The sequence below is a fragment of the Desmodus rotundus genome, chromosome 3 (genome assembly GCF_022682495.2).
Source record: "Desmodus rotundus isolate HL8 chromosome 3, HLdesRot8A.1, whole genome shotgun sequence".
NCBI lineage: Eukaryota > Metazoa > Chordata > Mammalia > Chiroptera > Phyllostomidae > Desmodus > Desmodus rotundus.
This window is the reverse complement of record NC_071389.1, coordinates 104,281,238-104,304,523: the sequence shown is the minus strand read 5'-3', so window position 1 is coordinate 104,304,523 and position 23,286 is coordinate 104,281,238. Positions and strand designations below refer to the sequence as shown.

At 42.2% G+C, this 23,286-nt stretch overlaps 1 protein-coding gene across 5 annotated transcripts in view; it reads left to right on the top strand.

Annotated features, from left to right (window-relative positions):
* The window catches only part of FRY (FRY microtubule binding protein), a 540,327-nt gene that overhangs the window by 174,149 nt on the left and 342,892 nt on the right, over nt 1–23,286 (top strand). Inside the window, exon 2 of one of the 5 annotated variants that reach the window (XM_053920707.2) lies at nt 18,621–18,836. The exons of the other annotated variants lie outside the window; for them this stretch is intronic. Coding sequence (XP_053776682.1) covers nt 18,815–18,836 — 22 coding nt within the window. The 5' untranslated portion in view covers nt 18,621–18,814. The remainder of the gene's footprint in view (nt 1–18,620; nt 18,837–23,286) is intronic. 5 annotated transcript variants of the gene reach the window in all.

Here is a 23,286-nt window from a genome sequence, read left to right as displayed (position 1 = left end):
TGATGTTAGGAAATGAATCTGGCAGTACTGTCTCCACTAGAGAAAAGGGTGGGGAGACCCCAGGCAGGGAAGCCAGATAAGAACACAGATAAGAGGTAGTGAGAGCAAGACAAAGGGGAGTGGCCACTAAAATAATTAGGAAGCCAGGAAAATGCAATGGACAGCTTAGAGTGGGATTCAGGCCTGGGATAGGATGAGGGGTGTGTGTGTGTGTGTGCACAACAAGGATGGAGTCCTAATTTGGGGACTTGAACTTTGGGATAATCCAAAAATTAAATAATCAGCCATATTAGTTTTCTGTTATTCTGTGACATTTGCCCCCGACAGCAGTTTAAAACCACGCCCTCTTGTTAACAGCTCAGTTTCCTTGGGGGAAGAGTCAGGCATGGGTGGAAGCCTGGTCTCCACTCAAGTCTCATAGGCCGAAAGCAAAGTTTTGGCTGAGCTGAGCTCTTACCTGGTGTCTCTAGGGACAAGCCCATTTTCTGGCTTGTTCAGGATGTTGGCAGGATCCACGCCCTTGCTGTTATGGGACTGAGGTCCTGTTTCTTTGTTGGCTGTTTGTGGGGACCAACCTAGCCCCTGAGGCTGCCAATGTTCCTCTCAGATGGCCCCCCATCTTCATACCAGTGGCATGTGGAAGCCCCCTCATGATTCAGATCTTCTACTTTCTCCTGCTGCCATCATCCTGAAAGCTCTCTGTTTTGAAGGGCTCATGTTTTCAAATCAGGCCTATGTGGATAACCTGCCTATGTTAAGGCTATTTCTGCCACAGACCAGCAGTTTTCAACCAGCGTGCTGCAAGAATCTTTACAACATGCCATACCTGACTACTTAGTCAGGGGTATGACCTCTTTCCCCTTAGATTGTCAAATTAAAAAATGACAACAGCCAACACAACAATAGCTGCCCAGTGTGAATGAATCAAAATTATACCTCTTTTTTTGTCAGCAGCAAAAAAATACATTTTTGGTGTGGCACAGAATTTTAGTAATTAGTTTATGTGTGCCATGAGATGAAAAAGTTAAAAATCACTGCCATAGACTGTAACGTTATATAAATAACACAGTGCTGGGAGTGATATGCCATCAAATCCCTGGGTCCTGAGGACTAGAGAGACAGATTTTAGAGGGAGGATTTTAGAAATTCTGCCATCATATCACCTCTTGGAGGAGAAAGTGATATAGTTAACTAAGGAGACTTTTCCATGAAAATATAATTTGGTTTTAAAATTACCATCACCTCACAGTATTGTTAGATGCATGTGATACGAAGAATAAGAAAATGCATCGTAAATACAGATTTACTGACTTGGACTTGGGATCCATCTCTACTGTTCACCTGGGCAGACTGGTGGCACCCAACAAACCTCTCTGCTCCTGGGTGCTTTATTACTTGCTGCCACTAGGGGTCACTCACACAGCTGGGGGAAGATAAACGAGCTGTGGCTGTTTCATGTGCCCTGGGGCTATTTGGGTCTAAGGTCTGTACGGCCATCCTGCCCAGCATTCCAGAATGTGTCCCTAAGGGATTCAGAAGTGTGGAGCCATCTTGAGGAGCCACAGGTTTGCTTTGGTCAGGGACTTACCTGTGGGTGCGTCTGGGTGGAGGGTGACAGCTAAGAAGAAGGGCCTGGATGCCTCCATCATGCTTTGCACCTTCTACCTCATGAGCCCACACCCCAGTTCCTTTTGGGGGGATCTGCAGTGCTGCTTGCTGGGCAGGCCTCAGAAATGTGATTGGACACTACTGCGACTGGAGTGGATGATCCAGCCAAAGGAAGAAGCAAAATAATTGTGTTCAGGGTCCAAGGCATAGTGGTGTAGTTCTTTGTTGCAACGAGCCATGGGAAACTTGGCTCTCAGGGCCCAGATCGTGTTCGCTGTTATTCACTGAGTCAGACAAATGAAATTTAGATACACCTCAGAGCCCAGGTTTCCAGGGCAGGAACCTGGCACCACTGGGCAGGACCATTGTGGGAAGTTTGAGTCCAGGCTTACTGCAGGTGGCCAGTGAAATATGACTGGCTTGCCAAAGAGAAGCCTCGTCATGAGGCCCTCTCTCCTGCAGGATGTAGGACAGAAACTAAGTCGGCTTGTCATCGGTGATGGTGAGTGAGCTAATGACGTGGGGCAATGCATGTTCATATAAGCTTTTTTAGCACTAGATCCTAATTACCAAACTTCTCTAAAAGTATCGTTACAAACCAGTGCTACTGATGGAAATACAGGCTTCACAAGTTAAAAAGTATATTTTATATTTATATTCACATCATCTCTGTATAGAGATCACTGATATTTCAGTACTTAAAAAACACAGGAAACATGTAAAAGGTGAATTACAACTGAAATGATTTTTTTCTTACCATGTATTATGAGAAAGTTAGTCTTGAGAATTATTCCTACAGGCTGAGTTCTGTGACATTTTATGACCCTCTGCAACCTTTTATTCTTTCTCAAAGGAATAACAGGAAAACAAATTAGTTTTGTTTAAGAAAAATATCTACCTAGGCAAATAATGCAAGAACTAAATTAAATAGTCGTGGGCTCAGAAGGTGTAAAGACGGTGCAGGCTCGTCCCCACGGTGTGACAGGGGCTAGGGCCTGAGAGAACCTGTGGGCCGTGCCCTGCCCCTGCTGCCTTGCTCTCTGGTGGGGACCCACTTCTCTTTGCTTTTGTGTAGAACATCGGTCCATGAAGTAGTGTAAAACCTTTTTTCAAACATCATTTATAATCAGATTCCGTTTCCCGTTTCTGTTGCACCACGACAGTTCTGAGTCGGTTTATTTTCTATATTTGGTGACGAGAGAGCTTTCTAGTATCTACAAAAGGAATTACAGGGCCATATATATGGCCTTTTTGAGTTTTCACTTTGTATTAATATAATCTTCATAATGACCCTGTGAAGTAGATACTGGTATTAGAACCTCACTTTACAGAAAACTGAGGCACGGAGGGTCAGTAGCCTTCACAATCATATGGCTAGGAGGTGGCAGAGCAGGATCCCCACCTGGGCCATGATCCTGTACTCGGGGCATCTTGCCTCCGTGCCTCCCTCAGGAAGCGCATGCTCACCTGCACCTGTGCTTGGAGCCTGCTGTGTCCACATGGACAGTGTGAGGGGAGCATACCACCTGCCGGCTGTCCTAAAGGAAAGTCACTGGCCCTTCAAACGTCTGAAATGGGCTTTTCACTTGGTGTCATCCTTCTACCATCCATTTTAAAGGAGGAACTGATTTTTCAGAGCCTCATTTCTAATTCGTAAAACAGGTTTCATTTTTTCTGTGCTTAAAACATCCAAGGGATATGAATCTCCCAGGTAAAATAGTCATGTGCTCATTAAACTAGAATGCATGATCTCATACCAGCTGCTATTGTTATTGTAATTATCTCTTAGAATTTTATAATGCATTATCCCATTCCAGGAGTTATAATTATCTTATATAATTCAGCTTTCATAAATAGATGAGGCCTGAACTATATTTTCCTTGAAATTACCATGCCATTTTCTGATAATTACTTTTAGATTCTTTTTAAACTACCTATACTGTATTTTGCTTCCTGACCTGTTTTCTGAGTTCTGTGTTTCCTCTGGAGGGCGGGAGTACGCCATTGGAAAACAAGCCTGGCCAGCTTGCTTGCTTATCTCTAAGCATTTAACTAGAACCTTTACCCCCAAGGCTGTGCTGACATCCTCATCCAGCCTGGCAGAGAAATACATTTTGAGTTAATTTTTAATCATGTAAAATAAATTCTTCTAAGAGCAGAGGCCAGGGAAAATATGTTTCCTGGCCTTGATGATTAACTTCTATGTACATGACAAAAGCTCCCCCTGGAGGTCACTTTTTCTCCCAGAATATTCTAGAAAGTGAGTTACATGTTGGACCTGGAAGAGCACTTTGAGAATACAGTAAATCAAATCTTGTCACCTGAACATTAGCCAGGGTCAATGGCAGTGTCACGGCAGGACCCAGGCAGGGTGGCCTAGTTGCACAGGTTACCCTTGCTGAGTGACTCCACCTGGTAGCAACAGGAGGACTCAGGTCACTTCAGAAAGGGCCAACTGGCCAGGATGATCTGGAGCTTAGAAGCAGCCCCAAAGCCATGCAGCAAAAAGATTAAAAAATGACAACCAGTTAGGACAGATCGCCTTTCTTAAATTCACTCAAACCCTTTTTTAAAAAAAGAAAAAAGTCAAATTGTTTTAGACTCCAAAAAGAGACATCATCTTCTACTCCAAGTAGTCAGGGTTAGAGTTGTATATAGAGTGATATATTAAAGAACCATTTTTGTAAGTAGCATTTTTCTTTTTTTCCCAATAAAATAATTTTTGAGCTGTAACCTTTGTTCAAATTATAATTTTGTCAAGTTTTGTACTCTAACCAACGTGATTTTATTTAGCCTTATTAAGATGCAAGGAATTTCAATGTGACTCAATCCCCACTTCATCTTTCCTATGCTAACATTGTGCATTAATCCAAAACCCCAAAATTATGTAGCTCAAAATAATCAGCATGCAGATTATTTATTTAAAATATCGTCCTCTTTCAAATAGTTAGGCTCTTATTTGTACTTATTGTAAAATTGCTTAAAAACAGAACTGTGGAACTGCCCAATTTGAATCTATGTTATAGTTATTTACTGAACATATATGACTTTAACTCCAATATTGACATAAAGTCAGCCAATTCAGATGCAGCCTCCATGGGAATGTTCCCATGTAGCCTTGCCTCCCATTGCATCGGTCCCTCTGCTGCTTACTGCCTGGTTCTTCCTCTGTCCCCACATTTCAGCCTACATCTCTTCTCAGTGTTGAACCGTCTGCCTGGTGGCCCACTGGCAGGCTTACTCCTGGAAATTAGATGTTGCCTGCACATGTTCTCTGTCAGATCCAGTGAGTGTCAGGTACTCCTAGTTTGCGAGACTCGGCACATACTCTTTGCGCATTTAGTTATGCAGTCACTAAGGGCTGGGATTTGTTTTACATCTTGTGGGTCCCCATTTTGTAATAAATATGTCTTGGTGGCATAAATTATTATATCCTTTTACTTTCTGACTCCTTTCGTGATTGAATTTTTTGTTTGCCATGGGCTAACTCTGGCTTCTTCAGTGTAGCAGCTTATGATGCAAACTTTCTCTCTTCGTCTGTGTCTGCCTTTCTCCTCTCTTTTCCCAAATCCACACCAAGTCCACTCACTGAAGGAAGAACTCAGAGAGCAGATGGGATCTGCTAAAAACGCCTGCAATGCGGAGTCACAGCTGGCTGTCAGCAGCCCTCTTTTGGCCTGCAAAGGGGGGAGTGAGACGACTCCAGAAAGCAATTTCACCTCCGAATGTCAGAAACCTTGTCTGTAAATTTCTCTAGGAATCTAGAACTAGTGGTTTTCAACTTGGTGGATCCAGTGCCCCTTTTACAACAAATATTGTGTCCCACCTCCCTTACTATCTATCCAAAAGTGAAATTCAAAGATAATACTCACCTATTCTTAATAACTTTTCGGAGAAAAATCCATATTGAAACAGCAGCGTTGGTATCTGACATGAGTAACATACAAGAGACCAATAAGAAAAGTCATCCATGATGAACTAGTCTGAACATCAGCACCCTGGATGCTCTGACGCTGTTACAGGACAGACGTGCTGAAATGGCCACCTGCAGGCACATCTGTCCCAGAACCCTGCAGGCAGAATGGCACAGGCACGGGCCAGGTGTGCCATTGCCTTCTGTCTTATCATTTTCCAAACTGCTGACTAGTTCTTTTCAAGTCTCCAAACCCAACAAAGTACAGTCTTCCCCTCAACTCACATAGTAGTTGCATTCCTTGAAAATTTAGAAGCTGTTTTACCTGTGCGAAAAGACTTTGTTTAAATGCACAAACGTTCGATTCCAGACTTGGATCCTTATGAATGAAGTTTTCATCCCCAAGGATGTCAAAGGGAGCACTTGAAAGGCAGGTGCAACACAAGACAGTTCTTCCTTCTGCTGGAGAACCTCACGCATCACAGGACACCCAGCAGTGCTGTCCCCTGCCCCTAAAATATCAGTGGCATCCTCTCAATCACTGGTGTCACCAAAAGTGTCTCTGTGAGTTTTGAATAAGACCCCTAAAGGGTGCTATCACACCCATGAAGAAACACTGATAGAGAACACTGTGGATGCCTGGTAATAAATCTGATTGTAGTTTATTAAAGAGTGTAATTGTTATACAAGCCTACATCAGAGGCATCATCATACTGAGAGATCACTGTTAGTCTTGTTGCCTATTGAGGGTCAAGTCCATGTCTTACTGTATCCAGAGAGTCCAACACAGTGTCAAGCAGTTAATTGGCGCTCAGTAGCTATCTGCTGAATGAATAAAGACTCATGAATACCACCCTATTTTCAAAGGAATTAATATCATGTTCATTAGTAATACATACACCATTTATATCAAACTTCATTGGTAAGATATTACTAGTAAGCTGTTAAATGCTGGATTATACAAACCTAGAAAATAGTCAATGATCTGTGCTTCATTGGAGAATATTATCTTTTTTCACCTGTCGAAGTTTTAAAATATAACATGTGGGAAAAGAGATGCTGGTAACATTTACAGATTTTGGTGTTTTTCCCTTTTAAAAATGTACTCTTCCATTCTTAGAGAACTACTGAGAACTTCTGAGTACAATAGGGCAGAGAAAAACAGTAAAGACAGCCTATCCCCAAGGATGTTGTTATCCTTCCAGAGAGCTGAGCTACACATCTAGACCCAGTAATGCTAATAACCAAGTGCCACATGGAGCAGGGATGTCATTAAAGACAGAGCCACGGAGTCGATGATCATGAGTGGTCAGTTCAGGGAGGGAGAGGGCTTGGACTCCATCAAGTGATGGGTAGAATTTGGAGTGGTGACAAAGACCACATTCCAGGTAAGGAGAATGCAACAAAAGTTTGAAGTCAGCAGTGAACACGATGAGTGTGGGCGAGAAGCAGCAGGGGAGTGGCCCGGTGATGGTGGTGGTGGTGATGATGGGTAAAAGACGAAGTCTGCCTTTTTGGAGAAAAGTGTAAAGAAAGTTCACTGATGTTAGAACAGATGGGAACACAGAGTTAAGAGAAACTATGCTTGGGTTTGGAATCAAAAGCTATGACACCTTAGGTAATAATTTAACCTGGTGAACCTCAGTTTTCCCATATTTTAAATGGGGTGATACCTCATTCATAAGCACACACACGTTTCTGGATTAATTGCAATAGCATGTAAAATAGTAAAATAGTACATAAAAGGCGCTTAATAACTATTAGGTCTCTTACTTGATTAAAATCCCCTCTTTAAAGTTAGGTACATTTGTGCTCAGTCTATGAATGTTACTAGCATCTCTTTGCATATGTCATGTTTAAAAATTCAACAGACAAAGCAAGATAATCTTCTCCAATTAGGCATAGCTCATCTATTTTCTAGGTGTGTACAGTCTAGCATTTAATAGCTTAAAAGTAATATCTTACCAGCGTTTTACTGATTAATAGTAGTTCCTTTGAAAATAGGGTAGGTGTTCATGAGTCTTTATTCATTCAACAAATAGCTATTAGATCTCATAAAAAGTACTTCTCCTCAGCCACGCAAGTATTTATTCTCTGAGTGATCCTGGCTTCTTAGAACTTGGGTAAAGCGGGGATAATGTATGAACTGCTGGAGTCACTGGAAGAATGAAGCGGGATGGTGCACAGAGACTGCAGGGCGCCGTCACCAGCCCGCAGCAGCCTCTCATATGCTCTTAGTGTCACGATGATGCCTACTATGCGCGGTGCACACGCACTACCTCTTTTTATCATTATTACAGTCCTCGGTGCTGTCTATTTTTTATTCAGCTTTATTGACATAAGACTGAAAGATACTATTGTGAGACATTTAAAGTGTTCATTGTAGTGGTTTGATACATGTGTATATTGTAAAAGGACTCCCCCCGTCTGGTTAATTGACCCATCCAGTGGAACGGATTATTCACGCTCCCGTTTGTCTATGGGCAAGAGCTGAAGTATGGAGAAGTTAAGTGACTTGCTCAGAGTCACCAGTTGGTGAGGTTGGACTTGAACACATATCTTTCAATTCTGAATGGCATGGTTTCCACTATGTCAGTGCTGCCTCAGTCAGGCCTTTGTAACAGTGCCAGGATGACCCTTTCCTTCAAACTCCACTCAAAAAATTCTTCATAGAACAGTTTGAAAACCACTGGACAGAATAGCAAAAATTTCTTGACACCCCAGAGCCACAAGTAATACTTTGTATAGTACCCACCCTGCTTAACAGAAGCCCTTTTTCCAATGACAACGATAAAGGTGGAATAGATAACCTAATCTTGGCAATTACTCTTCTTTGTCAATGCACTTGTCCCCATGCCTTCATACTGGCCTAGTGGGCTGTGGGATTTGGGTGGGAAATTTCACTGTTCACATTTGTTCAACACAGTCTGCCTTTCAGTATTGATCGCCTGGAATTATAAACATGTTTGACTTACTGCCGCCATTTCATAGCAAAGCTTTTTCATCTGGTTGCCAATCAGTGTTAATCATTTCTCTGGTCCCATTGAGAATGACTTTTCCTTATGAAAATAAATATTTTGGAAGTGCATCTAGAATATGAACAGACAAGAAAGTGGAGGCACTCCACACCTAGACATATGCTGGGTTGCGGAATCTACCATCTCAGCTCCACAGGTAGTCTGCTCCTGGCACACGGCAGGGTTTCAGCAAGTTGGAAATAAAGTTGATGGGAGCAGGCAAATGCGAAACAGCTGTCAAAGTGAGTTATGAAACCAGAGTAGGAAGGTGCTCCATCCCTTCTACTCTTTTGTATTCAAGGACAGGCCTATTTTTAAAAATCTCTCGAAGGACATCTGGTAATATCTTTTAACTGAATTGCTGTGATTGAAAGTACATGGGCTCATCTGCTAGAGCAGAGTCTGTTCAAAAACACCTTTGGAACAACAGCGAAATTTGTGTAGTCCTGTTCACTCTGTTCTTAGGATGCTGGCTTCTTGGAAGATGCACAGCCGTGGGGCAGCCAGAATTAGGCACAGCCAGAGGTCACCACCTGCCACTGCTCGGGAGCATAGGAAGATGATAACTGTTAATATTGTTAATTAGTCAGCATTACACAGTAAGACTCCATAGTCTTCTGCTGTTGGAGTTCATTCTGTAAGTTAAACAAACATATAAAATAGGAATGTCTGTCTTTAAAAAAACTGAAAACAGCTGCCTTTAAGAAAACAATAGTAAACCATAGTTAACATTTATTTTTTTTCTCTTGCGTTGGGAAATTCAATGGGTCGCTAATAAATTCAGTTTGAAGAAATGCAAGATATGATCTCACCTTTAACTGGAACATAATCAACAAAAGAAAAAAGCAAAATATAACCAGAGACATTGAAATTAACAACATTGTAACAATAACCACAGGGGAGTGGGGAGGGGATAGTGGGGAGAGGGGTCTATAGGAGCTACTATAAAGGACACAAGGACAAAATCAAGGGGGAGGGTAGAGGTGGAGGAGGGAGGTGGGGCTGGCTGGGGTGGGGTGGAGGGATGGGGAGAAAATGCAGACAATTGTAACTGAATAAAAATAAATTAATTAATTAAAAAAAAGAAATGCAAGATATAAGTGTATGGTTCTGATACCTTGACTAGAGTTCATTTGTAAAGACAGATATATACATGGGAATCTTTACCATGAGGAATGCCTATATTTTATTCATCAATAATAGAATCAGATTAAATCAGACAAAATATCAGCTTAGAAAAAGGAGCCTGAAATAGCCTAATCGTATGCCCTCTGCAAGAAACTTCTTAATGACATCCTCAGAGAGGGTGTGTCTGGCCGCTGTTCAGCTGCCTCCACCTTCCGGTCATTCTCCCAAGTGGTGAGTATGATAACCTCTGTCTTCATCCAGATCATTAATCGAAACATCTAACAGATAAGAACAGTACCAGTGTTATCATAAAACTAACAGTAATATCCATGAGCTACATGTAGCCAAAGGTCTAGCCATCATCTGGAAATGAGGACTCTAGTTAGAAATATTAAAAAGTTTAAAGCTGCCCGCTGCTCAGTTTTCTATATGACTAGCCTGAGTCTGAAATGTCCTTCTCCTGGTGCCACATTTATCACAGAAGGCCTTTCAAGCTGTCTGTCTGATGATTCTCAAAAGGTCAAGTCCACTTAAGTGTTTCACTCTAACATGAGGAAATAAAGTTGTTTTCAATCTAACCAGCAAGAACCCATTTGCAAATCAGAAAGCCAGTGTTTTACCGTCTCGGGACTCAAAGGTGAAGTTCACCACTCCTTTAACTGAATGGGCCCTGCCATGAAGGCCACACCTGAAGCTTGGGGCAGCATGGGTCTAAGGCCAGAGCTTCCCCAGACCAGCTCCACAGTGTCCTCTGTCCTCTTGTCTTGGGCTTTAACAATCAGTTCTACACTTGCTGCCCTGGTTCCACCTGGACTCCCCCACAAACAGTCCCTGTGTTTGTCCATCACACTCAACATTTGGATAAAAGGTACCCCGGAGCTCTTGGCTGCTGGCCCATGGAACTGTCACTTTTCTAGCTGGGGTATGGAGAGTTCAAGCAAATTCAGAGAACTAGGGATTAAGCAAATCATCCTACAGGCACATTAACTTAGACCATCAGAGGGCTAAGGGCCCCAAGGCGATGTTGCCCTCACATGCACAGCAGCACACAGAGACCACTAGAGAGAATGAAGTAATTTTTGGAGACAGTCTCACCTGACCTTTAATTTAGCGTAGGCCATAGCTTGCCAAGGCCTGTGAGCAGAGAGGCACTGTTGTACAGATTTGTTAACGTACAGATTATATGACATTAGTTCGCTTGCTAATTTGGCACATCATATTACGTGATAGACTATTATATGACAGACATAGACTAAGTTAAATTGCAACAAAATTCCGTTTCATTTAGTCCTTTATTTAGTATTCCTTGAACACCGCTCTCGTGCCTGTGTTGTTCTGGGTAATAAAATTATAGCAAAAAATGAAACAGAAATAATCCCTGCCCCCACAGATCTTATGTTCTCATGGGGGTGGAAGGCAGACTACAAATGAGTAAGTATATACTATTCAGAAGGAAGATATGCTTCAATAAAATGAAGCAAGTAAAGGGGGTACAGTGACATGGGAATGAACCTTACCTTACCTCTGACCATCAGGGCAGAACTTCCTGACGAGTGAGACCTGAAGAAAGAGAGGAGCAAAACGTTGGGGCATCTGGGCAGAGGGAGTTCAGGCAGACCCGCCCTGTTTTGTTATTGCTGTGGTTTTTTGTTAACTAAAAGTCCATGAGGAAAGAGTATTTTTGTTCTAAGTCTGTGTCCTTAGTTGGCTGAGGAGGTAACCCCAGGGTGCATGCGCGTGTGTGTGTGAGTGTCCATGTTTAATTAATTAAGCTGGAAGAGCAGTTGAGACATGCATGTACTGTGCTTCAGTGTGAGAGTTGTGAGAATTAGTCATCTCCCTGATTAGAAGAGCTCCTGTGGTCTATTTTGCAACCAGTGCTTAGCGAGCAACCTTGCAGATACTGTTATTTTCTTCCTCCAAGTAAAGCAGGGGAGGTGGGTGAGGGCAGGTGTCATCTAAAATTTGAATGAGGACTCTGATTCCTTACAGGTGCCCTACACCTATATTGAACTACTTCAGGAGCGCTCCCCTGGGTGGCAGACAATTTAATAAGTAAAGCCTGGGGTGAGGGTGACCTCCTAGTAGCCTGTTTGTGGGCACTGTTTTCTAAGAAATGTTGCAAATTTTTCCCAGTTTTTTTGTTGTTGTTTTTTACAAGGCAAATGTTTTTTATGCTTCTCAGTGTTTCCATGAGTCTTGCTCTAAGAGGTTACCTGTGTCAGGAGCAGAGTGGTGCTAGTGATGCTGTGCCTGGTCATCCAACAGGGACACCCAGCCACTGAGATAAAGGAAGAACAAATGAATAAAATTGTAACTGCCTCAAAGCTACACTCGGAAGCGCCAACAACGTAACTTCCAGTGGTCCTGAGAGGAAAGTTTGCAAAAACAAGAGCTCATTCTTTGACTGTTTTTGTTTAATTGCTTCAGTTCCTCCATATGTGAAATCAAAGACATGGCAGACCTTCCCGTGATGTGACGATGATTAGCTCCTTCCTAGAAAAGAAGTGTGTTGAGGCATGATGGTATTTCTTGCTTTGAGCTCCTTTTCTGTGATTGATGAGCTCAGTAAGTCTGCCCAGTAAAATTTAGTTTGGTCATTCATTGATGAATATTTGCAGAGTGTTATAAAATTTCATGGGTCTCATCTTGTATCTGCCTTCTTGTTTCTAAGGGTTGACCTTATGGCCTTTAAGGAAGTTTTGAAGTAATGGCAGAAGACTTAAAATTAATAATTAGAATTTATATATCTCTGATTGGCCACTTGCACAAAAATAGGCTATTCCATACTATCACATGATGTTTAGTCTTTGGTTTGTATGAAACAATTAATTGTTCTTCTCCCTAATGTTTCTTGATTTCCACAGAAAATCACTTCACAGGTGATGCACAGCAAAGGACTGTATTTGGTGGATTTAATGTATAAGGAGGGATGACATGGGCTCACCCACCAGCATAAACTCCAGCTGGCATTTGTTAGACCCCACACAAGGTGCTGGGAATTCAGAGACGAGAGTGCGGCCTTGACTGCCTTTGGGAGCTCACAGCTTCATAGGGAGGCAGGCGTGTTAACGAATAATTACAAGGCCGTGTAAATAGTGCTCCTGGAGCTCAAATGAGGAGCATCTTGCTTGGCCTGGGAAAGTCAGTTCTTTTCGGGAATGAGTGAGGGTGAGAGGTAGGGAACAGGAAGGAAAAGCAGCATGTGCCTGGCAGAGCATAACACTGCAGGCAGTGCAAGGTTGTGGGGACATTCACACTGTTCCCTATGGCTGAGCACAGGGCTGCATGACATTGGAGAAGTAGGAAAGGGTGTAGTGTGGTAACTAAAGACTGGGCTTTATCCCTAAAGCAACAGAACCATTGAATAATCTGGCGGCAGCAGAGAGGGCCATGAGACCAGGAAGAAGGCTGTTGCATTGAGCCAGGCAAAGAATTACAAGTCTCTGAATTTAGATAGTGGTGATGGGATGAAGATGAAAAGACAGATGCAAGAAATGTTTGAGAGAGAGAGAGTGGAAATATGGGAAGGAGGGACAGGAAGTGACTTGTTGAATTTCAGGTGGAGATGGACAATAAAATGTGAAGAAGTACCTGTGACTGTGGACCTCAGCAGCAAGACCTGAGGTAACAAAATAATTCAGGAAGTGTCACACAATAGTTAAAGCTAAGGGTTTACATGAAATATCCTAGGCAATATTTGTATATGAGAAGGAAAGGGGCCTAGTATTGAATTCTGAGTTATTTCTATATTTAAGAGAGGGACAGAAGATGACCCCTGAGGGCAACGAGACTAAATGGGTCTTCTAGAGAAGAACAGAGGAGGCTGATGCCACAGAAGCCCAGTAAAGTGAAAGTGTCAAAAGAGACTTGGCTAACAGTGTCACATGCCACCAAGAAGCCAAGCAAAGTGAGGACAAGAAGGTTCCATGAGATTTAGGTGTTGGTGGTCAAGGCACATTCATTCCCAATGCATAGGATTGGAAATAAATTGAAGAGTGAGTGAGATTAGGAATGGTAGAAAGTGCTTTCTTTCTTTCTTTCTTTCTTTCTTTCTTTCTTTCTTTCTTTCTTTCTTTTCTTCCCCCCCTCTCTCCCCCTCCCTCCCTCCCTCCCTCCCTCCCTCCCTTCCTTCCTTCCTTCCCCAAGGATGTGTTCATTAATTTTAAAGAGAGAGGAAGGGAGAGAGAAAAACATCATTGTGAGAGAAAAACATCGATTGGTTGCCTCCCCTATGTGCCCCAGCCAGGGACCAAACCCTCAACATAGGTATGTGCCATAACTGGGAATCAAACCCACAACCTTTTGGTGTACAGGACCATGCTCCAACCAACTGAAGCACTGAGGCAGGACATGTTTTTCTTTTTAATAAAATTTTATTGTAATAAGGACAGAGGGTTGTGTATCGCTCCATTAGGTGTTGTTGATTCTGTAAAGTTGACTTCTCCCAGCCTAACTGACCAAGTACAGCAAGGACTTCTCTGTCCCCTCTTATCATCCTTCAAATCAACAGCCTCTTCCCAGCAATGTTTTAAAGTAGAGGGGTCAAAATTTTTACATTAAAAGTCAGTCCTGGTTAGACACCCATTGGGACTTCTGTCCATCCAGTTTTCTCTCCAGTGGAGACCTTGGGCTTCAGCTTTTCACCTGTATAATAAATGGTTTGGCTCAGTGACTTATGAGACCTGTCCCTGCCAGGTCCACTGGCCTTTTGGGTCTTCAGAGCGCCTTCCCCAAGCCTCCCATTCTGTACATCCCACACCATGGCTTCTGAAGGTCTTAGGTCTCCTGTACCCTCTAGCAAAGAGCCCATCTACAGCTGACCTGGTCGGAGATTGCGTCTGGGAAATAAGGAAGCAAACACTGTGAAAACCAGCCTGTTTTCTGCCGGCTTATTTTCCCTCACGCTTCTCTCAGCCAAAATGGGAGTTTGTTCAAGTATCAGAGAGCCCAAAACCTTGCGAGCCTGTCTGGGTGGAGAAGATGAAAGGCTGAAGTGGCCAGAGTGAAGTCACTGTGTGCTCTGATTCCCTGGCCTCGGGCAGAACGTTGGCTCCCTCAGTCAATTTCTTCCAGTAATTACTGAGTAAGCGCCTACTATGTGCTATGCTTATTCTGCCACCTCGGGTCCTGGGACAAAGGAGTAAACCAGTGGAGAAGACAACTATGGAATCTGCCTTAGTATGAATTGGTAGTCTGAAGAGGAGGAAAAGCAGATTGGAAAAGTCACACAATAAATACATAAATGCATAAGTACAAGTTGTGATAAGGGCTAGTAAAGAAAGTGGAAAGTTATGTAAATAAACAGTAGATTATGAAAAACAAGTGTTGGGGGGGTGAGAAATGTTTAACAGTGGGCCTGGACATAGGCCAGGATGTCCAGGCAAGGCTTCTCCTAGGAAGTAGTGCTCAGACCGACGGAAAGGCAAACAGGATTTAGCCAATGTAGGGAAGGGAGGTGAAATTTGAAAAAAGAACTCTGATTCCTTTCAGGTCCCTCATACCTGTGTTTAATCACTGCAGGAGCTCTCTCCTGGGTGGCAGAGATTTTAACAAGCAAAACCACGGTTGCCTTACTTCCTGTAGGCAGGTGGCAGCATTTTTCACCCTGAGATGGAAGAAAGCAAGGTGACCAGAGAATTGGGGAAGAGAGAAGGCCAGGGGAGACTGGAGAGGTAGGAGGGGCCACGCAGGCAATACCTGGAATATCAGGCAAGTAGGAGATCGTGGATTCACCTGCATCAAATAACTTGACTTAAATCAAATTTAAGTTCAAGATTAAGGGCCTGCTGGCTCACTGGTGGCTGTTGGTCACCTTAGCCGGAGCGTGGCCACAAAAGATGGATGTGGACTGAATAGGTGAGGGATAAACGCAGCTGTTTTGAGACACTAAACTATGATTGAGACATAAGGAAGATAAGGTGGAAATGGGAGGGAAATGTGGGATAAGAGGAAGCTTTTTGTTTTGTTTAATGTTTGCTCTTCAGATGCAAGATATGTTTTTGCAAAGACTGGAAAGATCTCATAGAAAGAAAAAGGTTCAGGTACGAGAGACCGAGGACATGTGGTCCCAGGCCTGGAAGCCAAGACAGGGCCAGAAGTGGTGTTCCCTCCATCTTAACCCTCTAGGGTGGGAAGGTGGAGCTTGGGATTTGGGGGCAGGAAAATGGAAGCATTTACATCAGATGTCATCTAGGGGCAAAGCCACCCCTGATGGGTGGGAAGTGTGGAGGCTCTGGAGAGTAGAGGCATGAAGCGACTGTGACAGCATGGGGCACACACTTGCCCTGAGATGGCTGGGGGAGCCTGGCTCCCTATCCTTGCTTGCAGGGTTTTTTCTCCTCACCACCCTCCCCACTGATCCTGTGAGCATTCCCAGAAGTATATGAGGAGAAAGTTTTGATTTTGTTTTCTGGAGTTCTCCGGTGCTGAATTGCACCACTTTATATAATTCCCTACAAATCCCAAACATTCTGCCGTGGGAGCAGTGCATTTTACTTTGATCATTTTTCCTCCCTATTTTATTTCTAGTTAATTTTATGACTCTTCACTCTGTTCTTGCTTTTACCTTCTGAGTTGCTTGCACTTTGGCCTCACAATTTGAAAAACACGTGGTTTTGTGCCTGTTATCTGGTTGTTTAGTGTAACTGCCTATCATGATCCATTCTGCCTTCCATGTTATTTTTACAGAATGTATTACAAAATTGGACTCCTTCATACAAGCCTAGTTTCAAAAATATACAAATATTTTGCCTCATGTACTTTTTTGCTGTGTGTGCCTCTTCCCCGTCTCAGTTGGGAACCTTTGTGGCCAGAAGTAAGGTGTCTGCTCAGTCTTTCCTTTCCTCCTCTGGTCCATTCCTCTCAGACACGGGCTCTCATCGGGCCCTGCTGCTTCACCACTGCGCTCGGTACAATGTTTAGTTTCTGCACTGCGTCCAGTGCTGTGCACTCCAGACCCCTGTCACTTTGCTCCATGCACTCTCAGTCTTTTCTTTCTTCCAACGACATTTTGAAGCAGGGGGGCCCTTGGAACTAACATTTGGGAGTATCTCCTTATATTCGGTGCATTCCTTATGCTATTTAATATTAACCCTTACAGTAACCCTGCTGTAGGAGATGTTGGTGCCAGTTTATAGGCAGATAAATCCCAGAGAGATTCAGTGATTTCTTGAGACATACTTATTTCAGAGCCAGCACTGGAAACATCCTTCTTCCTGCTTAAATCTCAGAAGTGTTGAAGGTTAACACTGTGCATCTCCCGGACACTCATACAGGGGGCACCCCAGTTAAGGGTGTGCATGGGCTTGACTTTAGCATTGAACTACTTCTGATGTGAAGGTGACCCTCCTGGCAGGCAGGCAGACATCCTCACTCCTGAGCCGGAACCGGACATGCCTTCACTTCACCAGTAGGTGGCGATGTGACAGCACTGCAAGTGGGCACAGTGCACTTGGCTGGGCAGCCCAGTGAAGGCTCTTCTAGAGGGAAGGTGTTAAAACTTATTTTTCTTTCAATAATTTCTGGAGGTGAAATGCACAAAACAAAAAGTTAACCATTTTAAAGTGATTCTGCAGTGGCATTTAGTACATCACAGGGTTGTGCAACCACCACCCTATCTAGTCCCAAAATATTTCCATCATTCTAGAGTAAAACCCTTTAACCATCAAGCAGATTCTCCCCATTTCCCCTCCCAGACCCCCTGACAAGAGCCAATCTGAATCCTCTCTATGGATTTACCTAGTTTGGCTATTGCTTATCAATGGGATCATGTCATATATGACATTTTGTATCTGGCTTCTTCCACTTGGCATCATGTTTTCAAGGCCCAACCACATAGCTTGCTTTTACCTTCTGAGTTGCTTGCATTCCTTTCTGGTGGCTGAATAATATTCCATTGCATGGATAGACCGCAGTCTGCTCACATAATCATCCAGTGCTGGACATTTGGCATGTTTCCATCTTTCAGCTATTGTGACTAGAGCTGTTGTGTACATGGGTGTACATGTAGTTCTTTGAGTCCTTGTTTTCAATTCTTTGGGGTACACACCAAGGGTGGAATTGTGGGATCATATGGTAATTCTCTGTTTAACTTTTTGAGGACCCACCAAACTTTTCCACAGCACCTGACGCATTTTCCATTCCTACAGCACAGTATAAGATTTTCAAACTTTTTTTCTAAACAGTTTTTACCATGACTCACAATAAATATATACATGTTTCCCATTACCACAGTGTTCACATATGTAGGTATATGTACAACATATGTATCATACATATTTAAATATATAAAACAGAAATTTCATGAAATTGTGCTTACCCTTACTACCATACAATGCACTCTGACGTGCTCCTTCCTGTCCTATTTTATTTTTAAAATTATGCTGGTTTTAACACACTAAATTAGTTCCACGATGGTAATGGCAAAAAATACAATTAAAAATTTATTTGGAAAAAATAAGAAAGGTCAAAAAAAGAAGTAATATGTATTTTCAACATTAGAATCAAACTTTATACACTCATATCCTGCTTTTAAAAAAATTATAGTGAACATTTTTTCATATTACACATTCTAAAATATGATTTTTAATAAATAAAATTTTAAAAATAAAAAAATGGTTGTGAAGATCACAGTACTATTCTATGTGTATATAATAATATATCTCCTTTCATTTGGATAGTCAAAGAATTTAAGATATCATTTATCAATTTATCAATACATGTAAGTTTGGGGGGAACTTACTTAACTTGTGAAGATGACTTCCGTATGTCATATTCTCAGCCATAGGGAACTTAGCTCACATGCAAATGTGAATTATATTGCATGTACCTGACACTGTGAGGATGTAATTAGCTGGTGCTTTATACTTTTTGTGAGTGTTATACCTACCATTTCTAGGAGAAGTGCTGTGGTACATGTTACTTTCATTTATTGAATGGCTCTCTTCTTTCAGTGTTATGAGTGTTTCATCAGCAGGATAGTAAGACTAGAGTGGTGATGACAAAAAGAGCAAGTGACAGTGACAGAAGAGAAGAGAGGAAGAAGTAGAACCGAGAGAACTGGGAGAAAAGCCTGAGAAGCTTCTCAAATATGCAGCAAGCATGACCGTTGTCAAGAATTACCTGAAAGTGAGCTCTCCTAGAAGGAATGGCACTGGGGAGCAGTAGAGGTGAGTGGTTAGAGCCCACGCTCTGAAGCAGGTCCCTGGGTAGGACTGAGGGCATACATAGGCTGAGATGGGAAAAAATTACGTTTTACTTTTTATTAACCTTCAACCAAAATTTAGTAGTTTCTTCAGTTGCGAATATAGGCAACAAGCATAGCATTAGCAGTACCTGTGACCTGGCTATCAATTAAAATCACAGATATTTTCATCATGTTACAGTTGCTTAAGGTAGATTTAAATATTGTTTATGTTCATTATTTTAAAATTATTATACATATTAGGCATGTTCTGGGTTATGCTACTTAATTTGTAATCAAAGAAATGCATATGTACAATACCACACTTTGGTAGATTTTAGAATAATTTAATAATTGTATTTCAAAGTAACTGGTTTCCTTTGTGGGATTCCTGGAATCCCACATATTTTGTCATATTTTGTGTAAACACATTCTGAGTAGGACCCCATGGGCTTTGATGCCAGAGGAGTCCATGACACAAAAACATTTCAGAACGTCCGAGAGCTGCACTGTCCAGTGTGAGAGCCACCAGCCACTGACCACTCCGGAACACATGGAATGTGGCCAGTCCACAGTAAGATGTGCTATGAAATACACACCAGGTTTCAAACAGTTAGTGCAACAAAATAATATTAAACACGCAACTGATAATTTTATATTTATCACATGTTGAAATGATACTACTTGGGGTACATTGAGTTAAATAAAATATGTTCAATTTAATTTCACCTTTGTTTTTAATTATTATAATGTCAGTACTAAAAATGTTTAAATTACATATGTGTCTCGCATGACATTTTTGTGGGACGTCACTGGCCCAGCATCACAGCTGAGTTCCAATCTTGGCTCTATCACACAACAAGCAATTATCCTCATTACTGTTATTGTCATTATTTTACCATGTCCTAGCTGTTGGACCCCCATAAAGTTCAATTTCCTTATATGTAGGAGTGAAGATGAGCCCAGAGAAGAGAGTGTGGCTATTTAATCCAGAGGGAGTCTTCTTCCCAGGACAGTTCTTACAGTCAGAAATGCCCTCCATCCCTCTTTCTTTTCCTTACTCTTCTGTTACCCTTCTAATGAACAAAAAAAATTAAATTATATGTAAAGTGATATACAAAGATAAGGATATAAGAATTCATAGATGGAGTGAATTTTTTTAAAAAATTAAAGGATAAAAAAGGGAAAATTCTCTTGAAAAGCAAAAAGAGCAAAATCAGTCTTGAAGTGGGGTGGAGCAGTGGGCAGACTGCAGTTGCCTCCCATCCTGTATTTATTCAGAGAGGTTGAGGTGGCATTTGGATAAGACCCAAGCAAACTACCAGCAGATTCCTGGAGTTTGGAAATGGCCACTGAAAAAGCAGGACAACTGGGTATGTCCCTGAGTCAAAAACTAAAAGTCCAGCGGGCTATATTCAGTGGGTGGGAAGGTGGCAGGGGGTCTCTTTAACAGTAAAGGGCTGATGTGGGCTGCAGCCCTTATTGTTTGTTCCTCACTGTGTTGGAGCCGTGAGCATCCTAACTCTAGCACCCTGGGAATAAGAGCTCTCTCATCTACAGACTCTCCTTTGAGATGATCAAACTACTTTCTATAGACAACAGAGAGAATAGTATCATGTACACCTTATAAATGAGAAGGGAATTGCTCAAACACACAAGTGGACACTGGCCAGTGCCTGGTAGAGTAGGGGCTGACCGTGAGCTTGCGTTTCTCCACAGCTAACCCTGCAGTGTCAGAGTATGCCTTGCACCTCCATTTCCCTGGGCTTCTCAGAGGAACCTCACCCACCCTGACTGTCTGCAGAAATCATTATTCTCACTCTGGCTCCTAAGCCGAGCCATGCTTTTGGCATTGCTCTGACCACCGGCCAGCGCAGCTGCTCCCTGCCACCATTCAGACAGCTTCTAACGGCCCCACCCAACTACACAAAGCCCTGCCTGTCTGGTCAAAGTAGGGTGGTGAGTTCCCCACCCTTTCTAAAAACATGCCTTGCAAGACTTCCTCTATCCTCCAAAATATACTTGCCCCTTCACAGTTACATGTTTGACTGTGTGAAAACTGGGCCTGTGGGTGGACGTGATGTACGTGTGTGTCTGCTTCCCTGTCGTGGGGCTCAGGCCACTGACTCTAAAGGCGGAAATCAGAGGGACTGAAGCACACAGACCATGAACACATGGTCATTTTGAAGACTTGGAAGGTCTAATCAGTGATGCTCAGTGAAGTAGACACTTTTTTTTTAAAGCATCAGTTCCAAATGAAGAGATGTTCTGTGTATCTTTATTCCTTAGTTCACCTCTTCTCAGTCCCAGCAGTAATTATCTGGCTTCAGCTGTGGTTCATCCTGGTTTACAGGATTTACTTGTCCAGTTTCTATTAGTTTTCCTCTGGGCTGAGCAAAGTACTTTGATATTGCGTCACTAATTTCACAGCAGACAGCTCAACTATTTTCATATTGATTTATCTGTTTCTAAATTTCAGTCATTTTTTGGCCCTGTGACATCTTCTACTAGTCAGCTGGAGTGTGCTTCATATTGGATGTTTTTGATACCAGCGTTATCGAAACATAATTGAGATAGTGAATCTGTTGCCAAAACATTGCAATAATGTATGCCAAAGATTTACATAAAGTAATTTATTACCCAGTGTTCCCCTTTCACCAGGCCATGGTTCCCCCCAAGAGCATGGCCTACCCTAAGCAATAGAGTTCTTCATTTAGTAGAGAAGTACCTTGTCCAAGGTCAGAGTATCACAGTCCAAAATATAAAGAGCAGAACCGTTTCCTGGTTCCCAGTCCTTGAGCCTTTCTTGGTAGATAACTATAAACGTGATCACGCCAAGAAGAAGGGAGAGAATACTAGTATGTATAAAATTTAAGTAGCAAGCATAGAAACAAAAACACTCAATATATTTAATTTCTTCCAATTTTATTGACTTTAAAATTATAAACTTCAGTAACTACATATAGTAAATAGTGCCTTTGAGGAAACATTGATGTTTCTCTTGTGATTAAAAGTCTAATATTTATTTTTGTGCATGAAATTGGGAACATTAGTGGGAAAATTAACTCTAGTCCTAAGAGGTAGTTAACATTTGTCACTAAATAATGGAAATACTTATGATCCAATAATTTTAATGCAACCATGAGAATGTCCCTCTTTTGTTTTGTTAGATTATCATTCATATGGGGAAGAATCAATGTTTTTAGGTCTTCTTTGATGGCAAATAGTGTTTGGGGAAGGGTGATGATTAATATAAATATAACTTTTTTATTCTATTAACTGTTACCAATCTGTACATTTTTGGTAATAATAATGTATAAATGAAATGCCATTTTTTGCTTCTTTAGATGACTCAGTATTTTATAGTCATGCATTGATCATTGGCCACTGTTACAACTAGGTATGTTGGTCCTCTTGGTGTCTCAGTGCAAATAATTTCTCAAGCTGGTGGTGGTTTTTGAAAATAGGGTAGTAAAGTTTTCATCCTCTTATGTGCTTTCACAATAAATGTCAGTGGAGGAAACCCTCCCATGTTTTCTCTTTACACACATGTCTACAAATACATGCAATATTAAATTCTATGGGGGCCTTGCATTTACTCTGCAGAAGTTGAGGTCAAATCTTTACATTTATATTGCAAAATACGTGAACCACCTCCCAGTTCATCCAATTAGTTTGCAGTCCCCACCTTGACAGGTTAATGAAAAGAGTAAATTAGGTAAATTTTGAGCTGATATGAAGCCAATCAGAATATTTTCTCAGCTTTGCCCTGGGACCAGACCAAAAGTTAGGAGCACTAAAATGTTACAGAATACTTTTCTGTATGTGCACATGCTTACATTTTCTTTACCTGTGCAAAACTTCAGTGTTACCCTGGTAGCAGCAGGGGTCCCTGGAGGTGGGGACCCACTGTGGCAAGCAGGGCCCTCTCACCTCTTTCACTCACCTGACTGTGGAATTAAAGGGGCATTTGGTGCTGGGTGTTCTGAGCTCATTGCTAGCTGCAGATCTGCTACTTAACCGTTGCCATCTGCCTACGATGAGCTCACTGAATCTGTGAGTGACATCTGTGTGGTAAGACTATATTGCACAGACTGGCACACTGAGGCCATGAGATGTTCAACAGCTCCGCCCATGACACAGCTCTTTCTGCAGAGTAATTGAAAGGCCCACATAGAATTTCATGTATTGTATCATGCCTCTTCTAATTAACATCCTTTGAATATTTGCTCTTGAAGTTGCTGTTCAGTTGTCTGGAGCAGTGTGGAAGAAGAGGCTCAGTTCTCATCCCCGAGGCTATGAAGATGCTGGGTACAGGCCTAAGTTCACTGACGCCTTAGGCCCAGTTCATCCATCCTAATGATGTCCCAGTGCCACTTTCAGAGAGGTGCCCCACAGGTGCCCAGAAATGTATTCCTTTGTTCAGCATTGTCCAC